Source organism: Plectropomus leopardus, chromosome 17, assembly GCF_026936395.1.
Source record: "Plectropomus leopardus strain MGB_pleo_1.0 chromosome 17, ASM2693639v1, whole genome shotgun sequence".
Lineage (NCBI taxonomy): Eukaryota > Metazoa > Chordata > Actinopteri > Perciformes > Serranidae > Plectropomus > Plectropomus leopardus.
The window spans coordinates 18,725,477-18,748,442 of record NC_142192.1 but is presented as its reverse complement, the minus strand read 5'-3'; the positions used below and the strand labels follow the sequence as shown (position 1 = coordinate 18,748,442).

Here is a 22,966-nt window from a genome sequence, read left to right as displayed (position 1 = left end):
CTTGTTGACTCATACACGTGCAGACAGGGAGATCATAAGGCACAACTACTTCAGCCAAAGCCACAGGTGTCTTTTAGAACAAAGAGTCACGAACAGTATGTGAAGCTGAGCTGAGTAAATATAGATTTGTGGAGCAGAGCAGGCAGGCCAGGAAAAGAAAGGGGTTACAGGGGTTAAACAACAGAATTAGAGGGTGTTTGAATGAAACCAGTAGGGCTGTAGCTGTAGGTTGACTGGTTGGTCGATATGCTCTTGTTAGACAAAATTCTCAGTGGACGTGCAATCTCTGCTGTTACTTTAAAAGAGCCATGTGTCCACTAAAGTCTATCTTTTCCCAGCTGGAAATGTCAGTTATTGTTGTTCAGCCCTTGTATTTGTCCTCTGTAACAATTGTTCACAGCCGTATTTGTCCCGCCTCTTTTCCACTGCGATTGGACGGACAGTCTGTTGCATTCTTTCAATACTATAGATAAGAAAATGCACATTTAATGATGATTGTCAATTTTAATACCACCTTGAAACTATACCGCTGTAACCCTAGTTGTATATGACATTGTTAACCCCAACATTAATTTTTATAGTGTCGAGTATGTCAGATTTATCTCATGAGTCCTGTTCAATGCTTAGTGGTGAGACAGACTCCCGCACACAACACAGGTGGAAGCGTAACTGTTCGTAATTTATTTTCGTATAATATCACATTGGAGGTCACATTTATTTTTCACTCAAGGCATTCCACTTTCCTGAACACAGAGTTTACTTGCCCTGAATAAGTCTTAATGCCAAGCCCTGCTACAGGAAAAAATGCTGTGGTGGACACACAATGCTACCAGGTAAAGTGCACTCAGTGCACTCTGGGGATTTAGTTAATCTAAAGCAGTAAACTTATGGCCCCTGGGCAAAATCTGATTGACACTGGGAATTGTGTTTGTACTTTTAATATACATAAGGTGCCAGAGTGCTAAAACAGCATCAAAATAAAGCTTGTTTATTTAAAAAAAATAAATGCCTGTGGTGGATCCCCCACACTGCCCTGACAAAGGTCCTAGCTAAGCCCCTTATGCTCTAAAATCTTTGAACTGTCCTAAAATCCTAGAAACATGCATGGGGCTGCTGCGACTGGCCCCTGGCCTGCAAAAGTCACCCCAAGGCAAAGCAAGTTGAGTATCCCCGATCTAGAAATAACATACAGGTTCGTTCCTCCATCGACCAATCAGTTGAAGAGTTAGTGGAATATCAGGCGACCAATATTTTCTTTGGTTGAAATCAGCCCTAGAAACCAGTCAGGAGATGCGAAGGAGAAATGGAGACAAAGGGACAATGTAGAGCAAAGGAGATTAACAGAGGATGAAGGAGGAATGATGCCAAATTGAGAGTTGTTAGAGCACGTTGGCTAAGGTTAGCACAGATATTAGAGTGCAGTATGTAAGCAAAGCCATATAAAATGTCCTCAGTTTTACAACTACACAGCCACAGATGTCCGACACCACTGCCCCCTCCCAGCTTACCCATTACCAAGCATTATCTCCCTGTCACACCATGCCATTACCAGGCCTTATCTCCAACAGCGGGGGGACACCAACACAGTAAATCACTGTAAGAACCAGCTGTAGTCATCTCTCTCTGCAGCATCTCAAGGCCAGACTGCTGTCACTAGCAGCGCACCCCTGTCTGTGAAGCAACACTGAATAGTGACTATACTGCCTTTTCACTTGTCAGTAGACGCAAATGACAGAGACTTTGATTTGTGTAACTCTCACTGATGCCATAAAGTCCTCAAAATTTCTCTGTACAGTGTATTCACACAATTGTATGGTGGCCTATTATTATTTTCATCCAGTGAAAGCAGGATACAAACATACAGCTGAAACTTAGACAGAAAAGACAGACTGATGCAACACAATTTTCAACTGTTTTCAAAAAGCTGCTAATTTGTTATACAACAGCACAACCGGAGAAAATCAAAGCAAGTCAACCTTCACTCACCTCAACCTGCAGCCCCCGCCTCTCTTTTACAGTACTGCGGGGGGTGATTAGAGATGGATAATTGGGGCGCAGAAATCCAGCTGTACAGACGCCAATTTTTTTTTTTTTAAAGGGCTAAATTCCAGAGGTAAGTGCCAAGGGATTGAACAGGCTCCAAAACACATGCAAGGTCTTTTGTTCTGCACTCTGGCTCTTTTGTTTCACCTGCTGTACAGCTCATTACAGGGAGCTTTACCTGTCAGATAGCATACCCTCTCTATATTTGATAACTTAAACTGTATTTAATTGCTACATATCCTTTCACTTGTGAGGAGGTTGGGAAATGAGGCCACATGGAAACAAAAGCTTTGGGATTCTGAGAACATTCTGTCAAGAAATGTCCTGACAAACAGCTTTCAAAGAAGAAAAATACACTTTGTACTCAGCCAATGCAGCTTTATATGTGGTTTTATTATTCATCTTAAGTGTTGTTCAGAGTCTGGAGTTTAATTTATAATTTCTTTTTGCATCAGTGTATTTGTTCTGGTTATGTGTAAAGTTAATGAACCAGGGTAACAGGTGATGAAGATCCTAAAAACAAACCAACCAAAAAAGCTACAATACTTAAAGTTGTTATATTCAATACTTTTATATTAAAAATAGTTTTTATGACCACTTGTGTGCAACGGTTCCCACAAAGAATTGTCACCTGACTCTGCAATTTCCCATAGCACTATTATAGCAACTTTTAGCTAATTGTTTTGAATTTCCATCCTACAACTTTTGTTAACTTTCACCAATTTCATTGAATCTTTTTGGCAACAGCAGACATATGTTTTAAGCTTAAAAGCTCTAAAAACCTATACTATGCTCTATGCAGCTTGCAACTATCTGGTGAACATAGAAGAACGTTCAGCTACTAAAGAGCCAGAAATTTGCTGTTACCCGGGCCAATATACTGAATTAATTAGTTTTGAGGTGGTTTATAAACAGTGTATGTCATAATTTTCATTTTTAACTCCAAAATCTAGGCTTTTTTAATTCTTTACAACAACATTTTTGTGATCCTTATAAAAACATATATATATTTAAAATATATATATATATATATATATATATATATATATATATATATATATATATATATATATATATATATATATATATAAATATTCAATTTTTAAACTCTTAAAATCAGTATCCAGTATCTAAGGTTACTGTGGTCACCACATGATAAATCCTGATGTTTTAGATGACACCTTGACCTTTTCTCTGTGACAGACAGGAAAAGGAAATGTTCAGAGCACATTTACGCTTGCAAGAGGATAAACTTTTTCCACATAAGCTGCATCAAAAAATAGCTGTCAAGCTGCTTACAAATATGCAGATTACACTGAGGGCTGGGAAATATATCGATATTATATAAATATCATGATTTCTCAAGAAATTGTCTTCATTTTTGGATGTCGTGGTATCCTAAGGTTTGTCTTTTCCTGTTTTTAAAGGCTGCATTACAGCAAAGTGATGTAATTTTCTGAACTTAACAGAATGTCCCAGCTTTTCTTTTATTTCCTTTAGCCACGTAGTCATTATATACACATTACTGATGATAATTTATCAAAAATTTCATTGTGTAAATATATTGTGAAAGCACCATTAGTCATGATACATCGATATTGTGGTATTTGGTCAAAGATATGATATTTGAATTTCTTCATATTGCCAGGCCCTGGTCATGGTCATGCTTTCTCTTTCTTTCATAGTAAGGTCTTGTCAGATGTCCCTTGCTTTCAAAACCATCTCACTTCATTGTACAAGCGCCAAAGACTTATGTTAAATCTTTATCAGCACAAACCATCTATTAAATTGTTCATCCATAGTCTGTATTAAACATTATCTTTACTTTATTCGACTGTCTCTCCTGGCTGAAATAGTTGTTCAACCAAAGATAGAGTTTACATCATTTCTTGCACTAACTTTCAGCATTATTCCTTCCTTTCTCCATCTTTCTCCATTAACCTTTTTCTCGCACCTCTCACCTCTTATAACTGTGAGGAGGAGTTTAGCACTGTGCTGCCTTCTTCACATGTTTCTGTGCTGTCAACACTTTCTAAAGATAACACCTCCACTTCACCCCCACCCCTAAACCACCTCACTCCACCCGTCAACTACGGTCTACAACAAATCTGCTGCAAAGAAGACTGCTAAAATTAACCCTTAAACAAGAGCTTCTGATTGCAGACTGTGCAGACATTGCAGACATCTGATAGAAGGGGGGAAATATAGGAAACAGGACACACAAGTAGATAATGACAGATAAAAGAACAAACCGAAGACACAAAAAAGTAGATGGCAAAATAATGAGGCTCAGGCCAAACCTGAGGACAATGAGGACACCTGGCCTGTGTGAAAAAAAGCTAAATTCCTGTTAAATTGACCCCAATCTCCTGGTGGGGTTAATGCAGTGAGTACTGAGAAGAGTTGGATCATTAAAGTGCCACGAAGGCCTCTGCAGCACAGACACATTACCCACAGAGTATTGCTTACACCAGCAGACAAAGTCAGTGCTTTGCTGACCATGCGAGCGTGTTCTCCTTTTCATATACAACAGAAAAACTCATGAACTCACACACATTATCACACCCTCTCTCTCTCTCTCTCTCTCTCTCTCACACACACACACACACACATGCACGCACACACACCACAGAGCATCCTTAATCCAAAGTTGGCAAGCCTGAATGTAATTTGATCTTTCGGTTAGCAGTGATGCCAAGAAATACCAAGGAGAGCTTTATTTCTCATAGTAATACTCATTTAGTCAACCTCGTGGCCTTGAAAGAAGATCAATGAACGGCTGAAGAACTTCAAAAACCCTAAGATCTCCCTGACATTTGACCTTAATGCAATCAAATCCTGCAGCAAGATTAGAAAAAAAATCTGTAAGGAATTGATCCTTTCCTGCATTTAAGTCACATAAACCAAGTAATTATCATGCATGTGGCACTGTTAGCAATCAATGTACTCAATTCAAAGCCATGACATGCAATCCTACTGTACTGAGCAACTCCATAGGAGTCACAGATACTTGATACCACAAGCACTTTGTATCCTTGATTGTGACAGACTTTTCATTTAGTGGATAGTATGCTGACCACTACTCAGACGATTTGAAGGTCAAGTCCCTGAAGGATTAGAGAGCGTTAAACTGGCAGATGAGTGGATAGCTGAGTGGACTCAATGAAACTACGCTAAGAGGGGGGTGGAAAATGGTCCGTAGATCTCTAAAGTGAATGGATCTCTCCAACTCGCTCACGCTATCTGATTATATGTCTGTCTAATGCAGCAGAATTACAAAGTGCCACTCCAGAGTATCATCTCCAGTCAGGATCTGGTTGCTGCTCAGCATCTGTGCCATGCTGAATGAAATCTGGATTGTGGGCAATCTGGTGAGCAAACACTGTCATCAAGCCTTGGCACCAGGCAAAATTTAAGTTTCACTCATCCCCTTCAAAAAGAAATGCATCTCATATGGTGATGATGCAGCCTTTTCTCCAATAAAAAGTTCTGTTTTTCAAATTATGCCAAGACAAGCAAATATAGCCAGCTCTATATTTTTCAAGTTAGGATGAGCCATGGGAAGTTCCCTCTTTAGAGCTTGGTTGTGTGGGTGTGTATATTACATATGTGCAAATGTGAGAGAAAGATTTAGCTTACACTACTTCACACTTAACTCACTCAGCCGTTTATGAAAGATGCATGTGCATTTAGGGCTGTAACCATCTAAGAACTATCCTAGTCGAAATTTTTTTTTTTTTCATATAAAGTTTTAAAGTTTGAACATGCTCCGCTGAGCATTTCGAGTGACGGCAGTGTTCATGTAATACAGTAAACAAGATAGAGCTGCTAATGACAGATCGCAAATGCGCAACAAAAGTTTTGCAGACGCAGTAAATGCAGCACTTATTCACCGGTACAACGGTGCAGCCTCTCTCTCCCTCCGTGCCGCTGCATGTCACCCAACAGCAAAATCTAAGGACCACAGTGTCCCCAGCAGTTGACTTCACAGCACACTCATGAGCAAAAAAGACAAAAAAAGTCCACCTGACTCAAAGTCATCTCAGTCGACTGAGGGGTCTCCAACTGATAACTCCAAGCTACCATTTAACAGGGGCAGCACATTGTGCATTCATTTATATTTTCGTTCATTTTAAACAGAAAGCAGTGTAAGTCAAAGACGGACAGAATATTTCTGGTGGGGACTGAGATAACAGTTTTCTTGGCAACTTTGGTGAATGGGTTTCATTCTAAAAACAAGACACATTTCAAACATTTCTGTATGACACTGGATCAGCACTGAACAAACACTTTACTGAAAGGCAGCAGGTCACACAAGGCTATAAAACTGAAAGCCAACATGTTATGCTATGAAACTGAAAATATCAAATTACATATAACAGTAAGAAATAAAACTTGTGCAATAGGAGGAGTGTTTCAATTAGTTCCACCACGGATATATATTCAACATTAAAAGCACCCAAACATTATTCATGACTCTGATGCTGCTGAACGCACGTCAGTCAAGTCAAATCAATTTTATTTATAAAGTCCATCATCACAAATCACAATTTGCTCTTGTGAACTTTGGTTTCATTTTAGGTGTAGTATACACAAATACAACTGCAACTGTGTGCACTTGACTGTGATCACCAGACCATGACGAATTTGTACGAATACATAATTTATGTAAGATTTTAAGCAGAGCTTGTCTGTGGGATTAAAGAGATACTTTATCATACTGCTCACAAGAGCAATATGTCCATTTATCTATAAAGGAGGGAAATATGGAGCAAGCTCAGGGGTTTAGGTCTCTATGATTGGGTCAAGCAAACTGCTATTTATAGCATGTTGCAAAAATATCTCTTAAAGCTGCTTGTGTAATAACACTTTGGAATCAACTGTTTTTTTTTCTTATCTCTAAGTCTGCTCTTTTAATTTTATAAATAAAACATGATAGTTACATCTCATCTTAAATTGAGAAATTGATTTGTTTTTCCCTGCATTTGCACGTTCTCTCTCCGTAACATCATTAAGCTCTCTTTGACCTTTCACCTCGTCACGTTCTCGACCAATCCAGGGCACCGATTCTAGGATCCAGAATTAGCGCTGCTATCACTGGCACGGAGAATGTTGACTATGCAGACAAGTCATGAAGGAAAAGAGCGAGCACAGAATCAGAGAAGAGAGAGTAAGAAAGTAGTGGGTGATAAAGAGATAGTAAGTTCTAGACAGAAAAAAATGAATGAGCAATGAACATTGCCTGTTATATCATTGGGCTGTTGGCAAACTTTTTGTCTGATATTATGTTTTATAGACTCTCAAAAACTCTGTAGTGATTTTTAATAATAGCTGGCATGCAAAGATTTGTGGCAGTGGTACATTTTGTTTTATTTTAAACCCTCAACTGCAAGATCCTTTAATGTTGTAATCTGTTATCAGCATGTTGTAGCAGCTGAGAGGCTAAATTATGAACTATTTTAAATGATAAATGGCCTGTTCTGTGAGTACAAGACATGATGGCTGCACATGAGTAGAGAAATGCTTTGAGCTAATGATGTTCACCATCTTGGTTTAGCGTGTCAGCGTGTGTTTTATCATTTATTCTCAACGTTAGATACGTATACAGACATGGATAGAGCCTTCTGTCATTTTGTCCTCATTTGTGCACATCTTCAGAGAACTTACAGATATGGCCAGAATGAAGCAGTACCACAAGATCTTGTGATAGCATAGTGAAGTGTAGCACTGTGTAGCAAAAAAAATGTAAGAGACAGCAAAGACATTTTAAGAATGGCAGAACAGAGAGAATCGGTAATATCGTGAATTCTCCGTCCACATGTCATGATGTACTTAATGGCGTTGCAGTCTATTGCCATCTACAGCGCTGTCTCCGTAAAAAGGGACACCATTATGACCTCCTTCACTGTTGCCTCGTTTGTTATCATCTGAAACCTTTGACTCTTTCCTTCAGTTAGTCTTTTCTTCCTACTCATCCTATTGCTGCTGCCATCTTTTTCTCTACATGCCCTCTGACTTTTAATGACACTCACTACTTCCTCCCTCTGTCTCAGCTCCTTCGTCCTCGTCACTTCATGGCATCACACCTAGAAGACTTCAGCAGTCCCAGAAAGGAAAAAAAAACAACTTTGCAGCCACATACACATAAAAGCTAACATTCACTTTTCTCTCTCTAAACCGTGCAAAAGCTCCCATATATTTAATGCAAAATACCGACATGATCACAATACCATGCTGAATTTCCAGAGATTTCACATGGCAGTCAAACCTGCCTCTGAGTGGGAGGTCTCAGTTCTGACCCCAGCATGTACCACGTGTAAACCCCTGGACAGCCATCTAAGCGTGTAGTACAACGTGTTCTTCGGCTTGCTGATGTATCTGACAGGGCTTGTGTGTGTGTGTGTGTGTGTGTGTGTGTGTGTGTGTGTGTCCAGGGAGAAACTCATGTTAAACACATATATAAACATGTCACCCAGCACTCACCGATGCAGGCGTGTACACGGACGGTCAGCTGGGTCCGTAGAATAACACTGTGCTTTTTTCCTCTGGACCTGACAAAGAGAAAAGCAAAAATATCTTCATGAATGAAAGCAGAGTGTGGTGTCCGTTTATTGCATTTTCAACATTTATTCAGGCTTGATTAGAATATCCTGCAACAAGTAAAACAGCACTGGAATAAAAGGGCAATTATCTACCCAGTTGGCTACTGTTAACAGTATTTTTTGTTACTTGTGTCAAGGAAAATTAGATTTTAAGACAAAATATGAGGTAAAGACCTAATAAGTGAGCTTTTTAACTCTCTGAAACATAAGCAAATTGCTCATCACTTGCTTTCCTTGCATCTGAAAAAAATTCATCCTATGAAAGAAGTAATGAACCAAAAATTAGCATGAAATTTGTATAAAGTTAGAAATAAATTGCCTAAAATTAGATAGAAAAACAAAAAACAAAATGACAGGAAAAAGAAACAAAAACAGGCAATGACCTGAAAATGTGCTAAAATAAAATAAATATAAAAAAATAATGTTTTTTTTTCCTGTAACCTAATTTTCAATATATAATTATAAATATAGTTTTGTTGATATTTTTCCTTTGTTATTTGACCATTTTCTAATGATATTAATCTTGCTTTATTAGCTAATAGTATTCTTGATATATTTTTCCCTAGTAATTTTTATTTTCTAATGATGATGAGCTTTCTTTAAAAAAAAACAATTTTTAAGGTAATTTTTAGGTAATTTTCAAGTCACCTTTTGATATAGTTTTTTCAATTTGCGGGACATTGTCAAGTTGCTGATTGCCTTTTTCCCCATGTTTCAATTTCTTCACACTTCAGTGGTTGAAATACTCATGAAAAGCGTCTGAATTCCTCACAAGAAAACTGATGTCCCTCCAGTTTTCAAAGGATTAATAATGCAGAGGCAGTTGGCATGATGGGAATAGTGCAGACAAACAGTGACCTGCACTGGATTTGTACCCCTATACTGATACACATCTGGGCCTTGAGGAAAGACAGCAAAAGTGCAGGTGCAGACACAACACATACCTCCACACACCACCGTGCCATTCAGCATATTTCCAGTGGGAAAACAAAATGAGCACACACAAACAGAAAGGTAAAATATGACGGTATTTTGAGAGCAAATCAAACTCTCTCCTTACCTCAGTTAGCCTCTAATCTGCAGGATCTAATCACCGACTTCCATCACTAAAATGCTGATATGGCATCTAATCCAAGCAGGGAAAGCACGGCCCTGATAACAGACACCGCTGCAATACACCCATGAAGCAGAACACGCAGTAAGGATAACACACCCAAACAGAGACCAGCTGGCCTCCTGTTCTTCTGTTAAGCTCTCCGTTATCAGCTTTGCTCGGAAATAGAGCAAAATGTTAAAATGATCTGTTGAGATAGACCTGTGTTTTTCTTGCAAAATCCTTTTTCTTGCTCCACCTGTCTGATAATGTGTTGTGTGAGAATGACACTTAAATGAGAGACTCTGGCAGAGTGAGGGTTTATGTCAGTCAGAGAGCAGCGGAGGGAAAACTAAACTCAGTGGTGCAATGTGTGAGATTTAGGGGGAAAAGTGGCAGACGTAGACTATAATACAAGGTTTTCAAATATTTTAATGCACAAAATTTCAAAACTTTTCCATGATTTCCATTATATTTATGTATAATGTGGTCATTTATTTTGCTGTACTAACCAAATGTTTTCAAACATATCTGATTAAAATCTTTTTATACATAATTTCAGCTGGCTGACATACATAGAGGAGACAGCACATGAGGAGAAAATAAGGAAATGAACGTGATGGTCAACAAAACCTGTCACACATCGGCGCATATGAAAGTTACGTGGCATAGACAGCTTAAAAAATTAATTTTCCGTTACGTTAAACTACGTTAATGTTATCCATGGAAGACTACTGTAACAATTTCATTACTCAACTTATAATGCAGGCTACCCTGCATTATAATCTTAAGCAGTTTCCTCCCAATCTTTTAAATTCCTTTTCCTTTAGTGAAAGCACACTCCGAGCTGTCCTCGTCATCAGAGGACTTTGTTTACTGTCAACTGTGGTGAACAGTGTCCTGCCGCAGCTGGAATCAAACCATATTTTGGAAGCGTGGGAACATAAATTCTGAGTGAAAATCACAGAGAGCAACCTACTCTTTATAACACTTTGGCCATCAGTTTTCCATTTCAGGTTTGAAAGTAAAAGAGTAGATGATACAGACAAGCAGGTTTTCATGGCCATGCATAGAGACGAGGAAAAGTTGTTGTGATTATTGTGAGATAGTTGCAGCACTTGGTTTCAGACATTTCAGACGGTGCGTGTGTGAATATGCGGAAAACAGCTTGAAATACACAACAGTACCATGAAGTAATAAATAAACACATCCAGTCAATCCCCAGCAATTAAAACCAATATGCTTTTAACCCTTTAAAACCTGAGTAAATTCCCCTTTTACATTTTTTTTTTAATTTGTAACCAAAAATGGAACGGTGGCAATGAGCAACTAAAAGAAGAAATAACTCCAAATCTACCAAGAGGGTAATAAAAAAGTACAAGAAAGAAATTACCTTAAATCAGTAAACAAACAAACAAAAAGTTTTAAACAGTGCTTAAAAAATTTTTGCAACATAGCTTTAACAGGGTTCCTACATCTGACAGCAAGGGGAATGTAAGACTTTTTAAGACTTTTTTCAGTGCCACTCAGAATAAAATCTGACTGAGACTGATTTCACTATAACCAAAATTGGGAGGAAAATTTTGAAAAAAAAAAGAAGAAAAAGACCTAGGCACCAATTACTTAGGGTAAGGGAGATTTCTGCATGACCTGGGTGATGGCAATGCAAGTGGTATTCTGTGAATTTTTCTTATTAAGTTACCTATTATTTTGAGATTTAACGATGCAATGTCAGGAAAAAGGTTCATAATGTCGTAGCACTTTTAAGACTTAGGAAAAATTCATTTAAGATATTTTATGACCACTTAAAGCTAATTTTAAGACTGATTAATTCAATACCTTTTAAGACTTTTTTTAAGGATCACTGGGGACCCTTCTTTAAGTATGTAGTTATGATAATTATAAAATATAGTGAAAAGCATCTGAAAGCAGCACAATGACTTCTCTTGTGCTGTTTTCAAATGCTGTTCCAGATTTCAAAGGGTTAAGATGTCAAAAACTAGATGTTGAATATGATTAGCTTATTCATTTCTGACACTATGTAAGTGGTGTTCTTCCAACAGAAGGAGGACAGGTTTTGTCAGAAGCATCTATGCTCAACCGATGTGAATTTAGGCCAAGAAAGGGTCAGACCTGCCCAATGTCTGACTCATTTCCCACTGTCAGTGCAGTATGACCCCGGTAAGAGCCGTCTGACAGAATGACAGACAGGCCTGTCCAATCCAACCAGTTCCCCAAGATATCAATCACTGCAGGACCACACACAGGCCTTTACACCTGTCCATCATCTGTCACATGGCTTGCTGGTGGCATAAAAAAACATACATGGAAAAAAACAAGTGTACACATGGAAACAACTGCACACAAACAGATAACAACCGAGCTCTGTGGGTCTGCCATCCGTTATCATGACGCCGTCCCCCAGTCTCAAAAAGGATCAACATACCACAGCTTTCCACAAACACACACACACACACACACACACACACACACACACACACACACACACACACACACACACACACACACACACACACACACACACACACACACACACACACACACACACACTTAGCCTACATATACAGCCAGACGCCATCACTGCGTATTTCTCGGAGCTGGATGTTACTTTGCTTTGTCACTCATGTTGGAGGCAACAAGCTGAGGACAAAATGTATATCTGAAGATGTGACTCAGCCTTCTCAACAGCAGCACTGAAAACAGTTCATCTACTTTTTTGGTACTGGTAATTTACTAATTTGACACTGATTATGTTACACCAGTGAAAATAACAGATCAAGTTCACCTGTTTCTCATACGGCTCATAAGCTTCAGTCAGAACACTTGGTCAGCTGGCTAATTGAGCAACAGACATATTAAATCACTGAATTTACACAACAGCAAACGTGTATGCTTAGTTAACTCCCGTACCGCCTGCACTTTGGAGCTCTCTTTAACCCTTTAAAACCTGGGCAAACTAGCCTGATTTATTTTAGAAACATGGGCAGAAGGCAATGAGCAATTTCAGAAGAAATAACTCAGAAATTAGCAAAAAGTAAGTGAAAAGTACGAGAAAATTACCTGAAAATTAGCACAAAAAATTATCAGGAAAGTAAAAAAAATAGAATTAATAACAAAAGAGAAATAACCTGAAAAATACTGTCTGAAATTGAATTATTATTGATTATAAAAAGAGCAGAATTATCATACAGATCATCGTACATCTGGTATTAAAGGCCAGGATCTTGTTTAGGCTGCAGTCTACGACCCAAATTAATCACAAGACAAGTTATGTCAGGATCTAGATGGATAACCACCATGACCATGCTAATTTCTCTGAGAAATCTTAAGTCCTATAGTAGCAGATTTCCATTTTCCATTTCTCTTGTTCACTCAAAGAGAGACACTTGCTTAATTTTTCTGCTGGGATATATGAGAGACTGGAAATACTTCACGGCAGTGCTGTTACAAACTGATCAAGCCGTTTCTTTTAGAGTTGACAGGTTTGTGAACTGTGAAATTTTGTCACAAGGCAGATCAGAATATCAGTTATTGTAAAAACGTAGTGAGAGAGCTGTGGCTGTGGAAGGGAGGGCACATCTGTCCTGCTTTCCAGAGCGCTTCATACTTTCCATGAACTTGTGCTTCCAAGAACTCCATATCCAGCAGCTTGTGATACTTGCCTTTTATAAGAATGCATAAAACTCAGTAAAGACATTTAAGCGTGTGTAGTATAGAAAGGGCAAAGGGACTCATGACTTTGCTCCATATGGTTTATGATATTTTGACAGTTAAGAGTGAGTGTATTTGTACTGTATAAGTCTTGTTTCAAAGGGTATAGATGGGAATCATTCTCACCCTGTGTCATCCTGCTGAAAGCCCTCCAGCTCGTCCTTTTGCTCAGCCAGAGAGGACTCCAGGTCCAGATAGGTGCCATTGTGGGAGAGCTGCAGTGTACAGTCATCAAGCTATGGAAAAGAATGAAAAGGACATGAACTAAGATACTCAGTTGGATCTAACTGCATTGAGCAAAATGAAAAATTGTCGTTCATGCCTAAATTAGGTATGGAAAATATGATGGAGCACTTGGACATGCAGGGTGGCATGTGAAAATTCACTGGGCATGCTATGATGTATGTACACGAACCACCCACAGGAATGACACTGGTCTCGGGCCCATTATTTTTAATACACACTCACTCTGCCTCTGCATGTGTTTCACACCCTTTTTTTCTTAAACAACTTGAGCCTGTAAAATAAAGCCAGTTTATGGGGCACAGATTTTAACATGAGTGTGTACAGTGATCCATGAAAAATGGGAGAGACATGCGGCTCTGCTTTCAGCATTACAAATCTGTTAAGGGAATTAACAAGTAGAGACGTAGCAATAAAGGCTGCAGAACATGAAACCACAACCAGAGGGAAACACAGAGAAAGACAGAGAGATTTTAGTGCATTTAAATAACAGCTGTAGGAAAATAACACTTAAATAGTCTTAACATTGTGTACAGTACTTAGCTACAGCACATATCCAGATAGATAACGCTCTAATATTCTTAAAACTGTGTAGGCCAGAAAAATAACGCTAAAGCACATCCTCAGAAAAATAACACTTTAGTTTTCTTAAGATTGTGTAAAACATGATGCTATAGCAAAAAAGTAAGCGAAAATAAAAAGGCAAAGCCATAAGGCGTAATACAGAAAAGAAGACAGCAAAATTTGCAAATGTACACACTGTATTATTTATTATTTATTTATTATTGTTACTATTGCTAAGTTGTTTATTTGTGTTGATTTCTCAGTCACTCTTATTCTTTTTGTAAAACAACATAAATGAGATAAAAAATGAAAGCAAAAAGAAAATAAAAATCAAATCCAATTGAATAAAACAAACCCACAAGGAGGGCAGGCTCCAGCACTGAATGTGCTACGTCTGGCACTGCATGCACATATTTATGCACATGACCAAAAATTCTGTTTCTTTTCAAGAACAGACTGATCCTGCACCCATGCTATCCACAGTTGCATGATCTAGGTAGCACTGCAGAGCAGGCTATGTCAGAATTGTCCGGCTATGCTGTGTAATGAGAGACCCTGCTGAGTTTGAGGCCAGGTGCACAGTAATATATCTGCACACCACTGGCATTGATGTTTATGGGTTCAGTCACAAGTTGATAGCAGGTGCAGGCCACTATCCCAGCAACAACTCTTAAAAAGTAACATGCATCATTGGGTTGTTGTTACAGTAAGCTCTGAGCTTTGTATGTTATTGTTAAAGTCGCTGAATGAGATCAGAGTCATGAGTTCAGTTAGCATTTAGCACCTCCATAACATCTGTAGGCCTAACCTAGCCTCTGGTGTGCTGCCAAACGCCCCCTGGCTGTCTGGGGCGAGCGGCATGACGACACTCCCTGACCAGCAGAGACCGCAGATCACAAGACCTGCTGCTGCTCTCTGTCTGTCCCTCCTTCTCACTGGGAAACAGGGAGACGGACTGTCGGATGGACTCACAGCATAAATATAACCTTGCTATATTTACTCAGCACTGAGGCAGCATGCACACAGGAGCTCAAGGGTGGGTGTGTCCGCAGGCAGGGGCTGGGAGTGAAAGGGGGGGGCCACTGCCAAGGCCAAAGTGTTGCAGAGGAGAAGCTGACAGTCCACCATGTTGCAGTGAACTTTGCAGCACCATGCTAACCTGCAATGGTACATGCAATCCAAAGCTAAGAGCAAGGAATCATGCAACATGACAAAATGAGGTGACTCTGGGTTCTGCTCCAGTTTCCCCTCACCCCCTCACAACAACATTAATCCTTCTGTGCCAAATGGCTAATCCGCAAAGCCAAACACAGTTTTTGGACACATCCCTGTTTGCAATTCAGCCAGTTAGGTACATTAAAATACTGCCATAACTATATTTTCATAGACCATTATGATTAAGTCTAGACAGAAAAAAGTAAGAACCTCAAACAATGAAGTTAACAGCAAAGAAAAGTTAGTAAAAGCTCCATGAGTGGACTTTTAGATTTACTAAACTAAATGCTAAACTTACAAGCAAGATGCTCACAGTGACAATAAAAAATAGAATCTTGAATTTGTTGTTGCATAAAAACAATGAAATAGCGGAGCATCTCCCGAGGCATGTAGTACAAACAATAATAAGAATAGTGCTACGTGCTAAAATACATAGAGATAAAAAAAAGGCTGACATATATACATTAATTTTCACAGTAAAAGAGAATAAAATGACAGTTAGAAAGTAAGTGCAGCACAGTTGTAACACTTTCAATTTCTCCAACAAGGAACAAGCTGCAGATCACCTGATTCACTATTTACATTTTTAGTTTAGTCCTTATTCCTAATGTGAACTGCAAAGTTTACAAGAAAAGAAAAAAAATAATTTTAAGGTAAGATATTAATGTTTTACTATATTTATTTTCATGATAGCAATGCATGCTTAGATTCATCAAACTTAGTTCATTATGCGTCAATGCAGATATCGTTCATGCAAGTTGTTTGCGCTAATGTTTTAGCTGTTAGCTGTAAGGTAAGCTTTACTATGGCTACAAGAGTCAGGGATAGTTATAATGTGAGAAAATGTAACAACCTACCAAAGTAACATTTTTATATACTGCATAGACATGTCCACCAATTATGCTAAAAAGTCATTTGAATGTTGAATAAAAAGCTTAAGTTTGTCTCATAATCTTTACTTTATAATGTTAGACTTCACCCCAGGCTGTTACAACTAACCAGAACTACGAGGGTGAATTGTAACATTTTACTGCTTGTGTTTGAGCAATACCTTTAAAAAGCGGACACATAACTACTTTGTATTACATTGGCGTAAACGGACAGAAATATCAAAAATGCTACAACCATCCCCGGTCTCCCCTACAACAACAGCTGATGGGAATGTCATTCGTCTTTCAGGGATTTTGTCATAAAGCACAGTATTAGACAAACTGAATTTTAATCAAATGGATGAAAATTTGAGGGATCACCATTTCATCCTCATGAGGCCATGAATGTGCGTACCAAATGTTGAAAAAAATTGATGCCGACTCATCTAATAGTTGATGTGATATTTCAGTCTGGATCACTGTGATGGACTCGCCAACTACTGAACCAACTCTGCCGTCCATAAAACCTGCTCGGCTGCTAGCAAGGCCAAAAATATCCATTAATCAAGACAAAAAAAACACTCCAGTGCAAAACGGCCATCTTTGTAGTCTAACCCCAGTTATTGAACCCCAGTGCAATGCCATCATCGTTATCATGTCAATAAGGCCTGTGAGATTTGGTGATTGAGTCTTGATTAAGTTGTCCTTTCTCCTTTTGATTAAGGCGACGGTTGGTGGGGGTGAAGGGGTTAATCATGCCCTGTCCCACTGCCCTGCTTTTTATGTAGGAATAAGACAAAAGCATTTCTTGTGCCCATTCTGCAAGCATTATTCAGCTTTTTTTTTTCAGTTTTCAACTCATACAGTACGTCTTGTCCTAGAATGAGGCTTTGTTTATGTCTCTGAAAATCCCCATTCTGCCTAACATGTGTCCCAAGACGGAGCCCCAGCAGCACCACAACTTCCACCTCCAGCTCCCTGCTTTCTTTTGCTGCTCCGCTTTATCTACACACATTACTCAATCATACAAATACTGCTTGGACAGCGAGAATTGAGCCCCGCACCAGTCTGTAACACAATACGTTAACAGCTCAGCCTCCAAAGGGTGTCTCTTTCCTAAAACACTCCGCTTGGGTAATAGTAGTAATAACATAACAAAACACATCATGCTGGACGGAGCCGGCAGCGAGGTGGCTCCAGAAGGAACCGCAAGCTCTTCACACTCAAGTCTCCAAGACGGGCCAGGGAAACACTTAGTGGCTAGTATACTTTACACTCATTTAATCAAATTCTCCCAGAAGAGCAAAGCAGAGAGAGAAAAAAAGTGGGGGAAGGGGAATAATTACTTCCACATTAAAACAACACCAAGCCTGCTGGCGATCACGGCGGGTCGACACTTAACAATACCCTTACGTAACTTAAATGATGACTTTTTAAAAAACTTTTTGTGTCAAAATCAGAGCCACGGAGAATCAGGGCTCTTTGAAGAGCGTGGAGGAGGGTGTGTACTACATCGCTATTAAATCTCCCAGTGTTGCTTTAATGGGAACCCTTTGGTAATGAAATAAAAGTTGAGCTGTGGAGTGTGGGCTTTGTTATTTTTGAGGGGAATTGGAGTTTTTCTCTGCAAAACTGGCTGTTGATTGATGGTGAGGCTTCTGCATTGAGCTTAACATTTATGTGTTATTTTGGGGGGGCGGGGGGTGGCAGCTTAATTTAACTTAAGAGTATTTACGTTTTTACATCGTTAACCCTTTTAAAAGCCCACATTTTGGGTTGGAAGGAGAAACACACCTACTTTTAAACAATACAAAAGACTTGCGTATCAACAGGTTTTTGGATATGTGCAAATATTATGACGCCAACCTTTCCTTTTAAAAGATTATGGTTGAGTTAGAACAGAGATAGACCACAGGGCTGTGAGACGTACTCAAAACTGAGCTGTCATTAAGGACTCAACCTATATGGGGTGCATGCTCTGCCAGGTGAGCCACCAGGGTGCCCAACAACACAGACCTTTTCAAGAAAGCAAAGGACCGAAAGAGGAAGGCTGTGCTCGTACTATCAAACAAGACCACCACTGATGGAAAATAAGAAAAGTCCTATCATGATGCAATGAAGCAAAATGGCACAAGCGGCTCCAGTCATTCCACTTTTCCACATTTTGACATGGAAAAATGAATCGAGTACGCACAGCAGCATGTATATGGGAATATTGGTGAAACATAGGCTGCATAATCACTGTGGACGGGACTGCTGCAAAACACATTCTAACCATCTTTGAAGACCTACCTGAAAAAAATTAGTATCAGTGTAAGTGTGTGTCACATTTGGAGTATAATCTCATCTTTACCTTACACACTAACCAATCAAGGCAGCGATGATTTTCCATAGCCATGTAAACAGCAGAGTAGGAATACTGTCTTTACTGTCTGTATAAAGGCAACAAAAGAATATTTTGTGCACATAAACTTAGTCATTGTGACTGTGAGAATCAAAAGGAAACTTCTTTGTTCAGCAGCTTGGATAAAATGACACATCCCATGCACACAAACCAGTGATGCACTGATTTAGCCCTGGCATGTTAGCCTAACCGTATGTGTGTGTTTATGTGTGTTTGTGTTTGAGTCTAGAAACTGGTGCATGGTCAGAGAGGTTGCAGAGGAGATGGAGGAAGAGGTCAGGAAAACCACGGCACCCAAAGTGAGGAGAACAAAGTGTCGTAGGGATCCAGGCCCCGGCCGCAGGAATTCTGGGACAAGTGACCTATACTTTACATGCAGCCCAGCCAGCCGTACACAGAGCTCCACCATCACAACATAATAATACAGTAGGCCTTTCTCAGAGAAGAGCACAGAAGGTTAGGGACAAAAAGAGAAAAAAGGGCTGCTTTAACAAAGACAGACTGAGAAACAGCTCAGGGAAGTGTCAAACTCTTGCTAGCTTTGGCATTTTCCAATAACATAATACAGCAGCTTTTAGATCAGGACAGTGTGACGGGCAAATTTGCAGCAGTTCAGTTTCATCCCTATAATCTAAACACAATATCCAGTTGCCATTGCGCACACAGTCTTTCTTCTGATGTGAGCAAAACTGCAAACACGGACATAGGCTGTGCCATCTGTCTGTGTATAGGTTGTAATCATAAGCTTTTCTGTGCTGTGGGCCATTTTTCATTTGTTTTGTGGCTTTTAAAGATGGGGCAGCAAGAGATCTAGTTGGTCTGGAAAACCACTCTGCTGTTGAACGCTGGTTTGCTGTCAGGGTTGTGTGCCAGTGCTGGAACTCTCCCTTTCTCTCTATGTCTCACTTTTAGATTCAATCTGATCTATTCAGTGTTTTCAGCTTTAATTACAAAGCATCTATTTGCAAATGAAGACTAAAAACAAGGTTGTTTGCACCACTTGTACAGCCCCTCTGGGTGTGTTGGTGTGACTCAACCTTGTCAGGAATGTCTTACAGTGTTTCTTTTTTTAAAATGTGGGTTTCTGTAAATCAGTGATACTCTTCTTACAGTCCACGGACCAAATCTGGACCCCCGATAGGATGCTGCGTGGCCCCCCAACTATTTTCTAATTCACAATAAAAATAAAGAGGTTCATACTGGGAATTGTTATTGCACTTTTAGTGTACATAAGGTGCCAGAGTGAATAAAACAGCATCCAAAGAGAGCTTGTTTATCAAGCCCCTAATGTCCTAAAATCCTAGAAAAGTCCAAAAATCCAAGAGACTAAAATCCTTGAAATGTCTCAAAATCCCATAAATGTCTTGATATCTAACATCATAAAATCCTAAAAAGGTCCTAAAATCCTATAAACGTCCTAAAATCCTATAAACGTCCTAAAATCCTATAAACGTCCTAAAATCCTAGAAATGTTCTACAATCCCAGAAATATCCTAAAATCTAAGAAACATCATAAAATTGTAGCAATGTCCTAAAATCCTAAAAATGTCCTGAAATCCTCAAAACAACATAAAATTTTAGAAATGTCCTATAATCCTAGAAACGTCCTAAAATCCAGGGAATGTCCTAGTAACTTGCATGGCGCTGTTGCGACTGGCCCCTGATCTCCTGACATTTTTTCAAAAGCAAGTTGAGTATCACTGCTCTACATACTGAAATTCACCAAGAAACATACACAGATGCTTCCTCTCTATCACACACCCATCGGAATCTGACTCGCCACTAAATGTGATCATCTGTGATTCGGGCTTTTTTCGGGGGACATCAGAGCTGTCCCTGACTGTCACTCACAGATGAATGAGGCAACTCGGGATATATCTGGTCGCACTGACGCCTTTGCACACCTGCCACTGTGACAGAGTGCAAAACGCTTTGAAAAATAAGAAAGGATTATTCACTTTGAGAAGGCGATTCATTCTTCATTCTAGCCTCTCAACAGAGAGGTCAAAGGTTAAAGGTTTTTTTGGGACCTGGTGGAGAAGCAGTGGCATTTCAGCACAGCAAACGTACGCCAACATGGGATTAAATTTGAATATTTTCATCCAAAACAAATGAAGTCCATGTGTAATGTTGCTGTGGGCTTTGAGGGAAACATTTGCAACCTTGTTTCAGTCCTCAGGCTGGACAGCCAATCAGTTGTGCTTGCATGTGTTCTCAAAATAGCCTCTGAATTTGCAGTAGGGTTGAAGTGAAAAACAGCAGGCAAAACAACCTCATGCAGCCCTGATTTAAGCCTGTACCTTCACATTAATGCATGTTTGAATATAAACATAAAAAATATTTATAAGGCTTATAAGATATTTGGTTGTACTTGAGTTTTTAGTGATCTCGTATCCCTTTATTTAAAATATATCACTTTTTGCATCCTTCTGATTGGAATAATCTACCTGTAAATATTCAATACACATAACCTTTCAGAAAAACTTTTTAAAAAAAATTTCCAGTCTTCTAATTATGGGATCAGGTGTTCAAGTCCACAATAACGCCTCTATAATTTTGTTTAATTGTTTTATAACTTTATTGATTAATTCTACAACTGACACCGACTGATTATCTGTAGTGTGTTTTCCTGATTTTGTGTCTTATTACTTCATACAATTTGTTTTGTTGTTGACTTTTTTTTAGTCTTTTTGTTCGTTTCATTTGTTTTTATAATATTTGATGTTGTTCAGTTATCCTGATACTCTTCCTTTTCTGTTAAATGTTATGTATAGTTATATTCTTTTCTCCCTAGAAAAACGAGATGGTACATCTCAAGGTGTTATTCCTAACAAAAAATATCCTAAATCGTGGACCACGCTGGTAATCCTACCTTGTGTGGAGCTTTGAGGAGCCGGTGGACGCCTGCTAGCTGGTTGATGAGTGGGATATCCTCCCTGAAGGTGTACAGCGGTGGTCTCGTCGGTTCTGGGAAATTGGTGCTGTTGAACGGATCGGTGTCATCTAAAAACTGAACCCTGCAGACAAACGTGGCCATGCTGCATCCATGCAAGTGTCTCCTCCGAAAGGGACAGCCCGGTTTGAATGAGAGCTGTACCAGCTATGGCTCGGCTGGCTGTGCGCTCCTCTGCTGGTAACGACAACAAACCCGGGTCGCCTAGCGCGCTCCTGTGCGCAGCCTGTCCTCCCGCAGGACACGGGTAGAAGAGAGACAGGGAGGGGGTGTGTGAGTGGTGGAAAATGTGGCACTCAGGAGCCTGACAAGTGTCTTCTCAGTCTCTCCTGGTTGGGCTCGCACGGAGCTTTTTGACGTGTTTCTCGGAGAGGCAGGTGGCCGGTGATAAAGGGGACTCCAGCTCGCTGCCGGAGGGTGAAGGATCAGCGCAGCTTGGGACAGCCGGTCTGCTGTCTGTCTGTCTGAGTCCCAGTAAATCCACCCCCCTTCCTCCCCCCATATCTATTTTCCCCTCTGCCTCATCTCTCCCTCCTCCCCCTCCCTTCAGATCTGTCTGCGGCTTAGCAGCGGCTTCCTACATGAACGTTAAATATATGACCGCACAAACGTAAATACATATGAAGCAATGAGTCATGAAGCACCTTTAATGGGTGTTACTCTATGAGCGGCGGAAGGTAACTAAGTACATTTACTCAAGTACTGTACTTAGGTATGAATCTGAGATAGTTGAGTATCTTAATTTCATGCTACTTTATACTTTTACTCCACTACATCTCAGGGGGGAAATTTTGTACTTTTTACTTCGCTGCATTTAACTGGCACCTTTGGTTAGGCTACTTTACCAATTAAGATCTTTGCAAAACAAACAAACAAACAAACAAACAAACAAACAAACAAAACAAGTTTAGAAAACGTTTATAAAATATGATATCCACACAGTTAACAAGTACAGCGGTAATGATTAATTGATTAAACAATCCGTCAATTCACAGAAAATTAACTGCCAACTGTTTTGATAAGCATTTTTTAAAAAAAAAAATCTAGTAAAAAGAAAGAGTTGGGGGGGGGGGGGTTATAATTTGTTGTTTTTTCTCTTTTTGTTATTTTTTTAGGTGTGTGTGTGTGGTTTAAAGACTTTTCTGCCTTGGCTACTTTTAATTCTTTATGGACATTTCCCTGATTATACTTACTTTTGCTTATGTACCATTTGTCATGCAGGACATTTACTTTCAGCAGAGTATTTTC

The 22,966-nt window shown here is 39.5% G+C and overlaps 1 protein-coding gene across 1 annotated transcript in view; it reads right to left on the bottom strand.

The window, feature by feature from the left end:
* LOC121957789 (FH1/FH2 domain-containing protein 3-like) overlaps positions 1-22,197 on the bottom strand; it is a 69,864-nt gene extending 47,667 nt beyond the window's left edge. Inside the window, 3 exon segments of the mRNA XM_088090257.1 lie at positions 8,527-8,594; positions 13,597-13,706; positions 21,638-22,197. Of these exon segments, the coding sequence (XP_087946383.1) occupies positions 8,527-8,594; positions 13,597-13,706; positions 21,638-21,802 (343 nt within the window). The 5' untranslated portion in view covers positions 21,803-22,197.
* Positions 22,198-22,966: the final 769 nt, after the last annotated feature.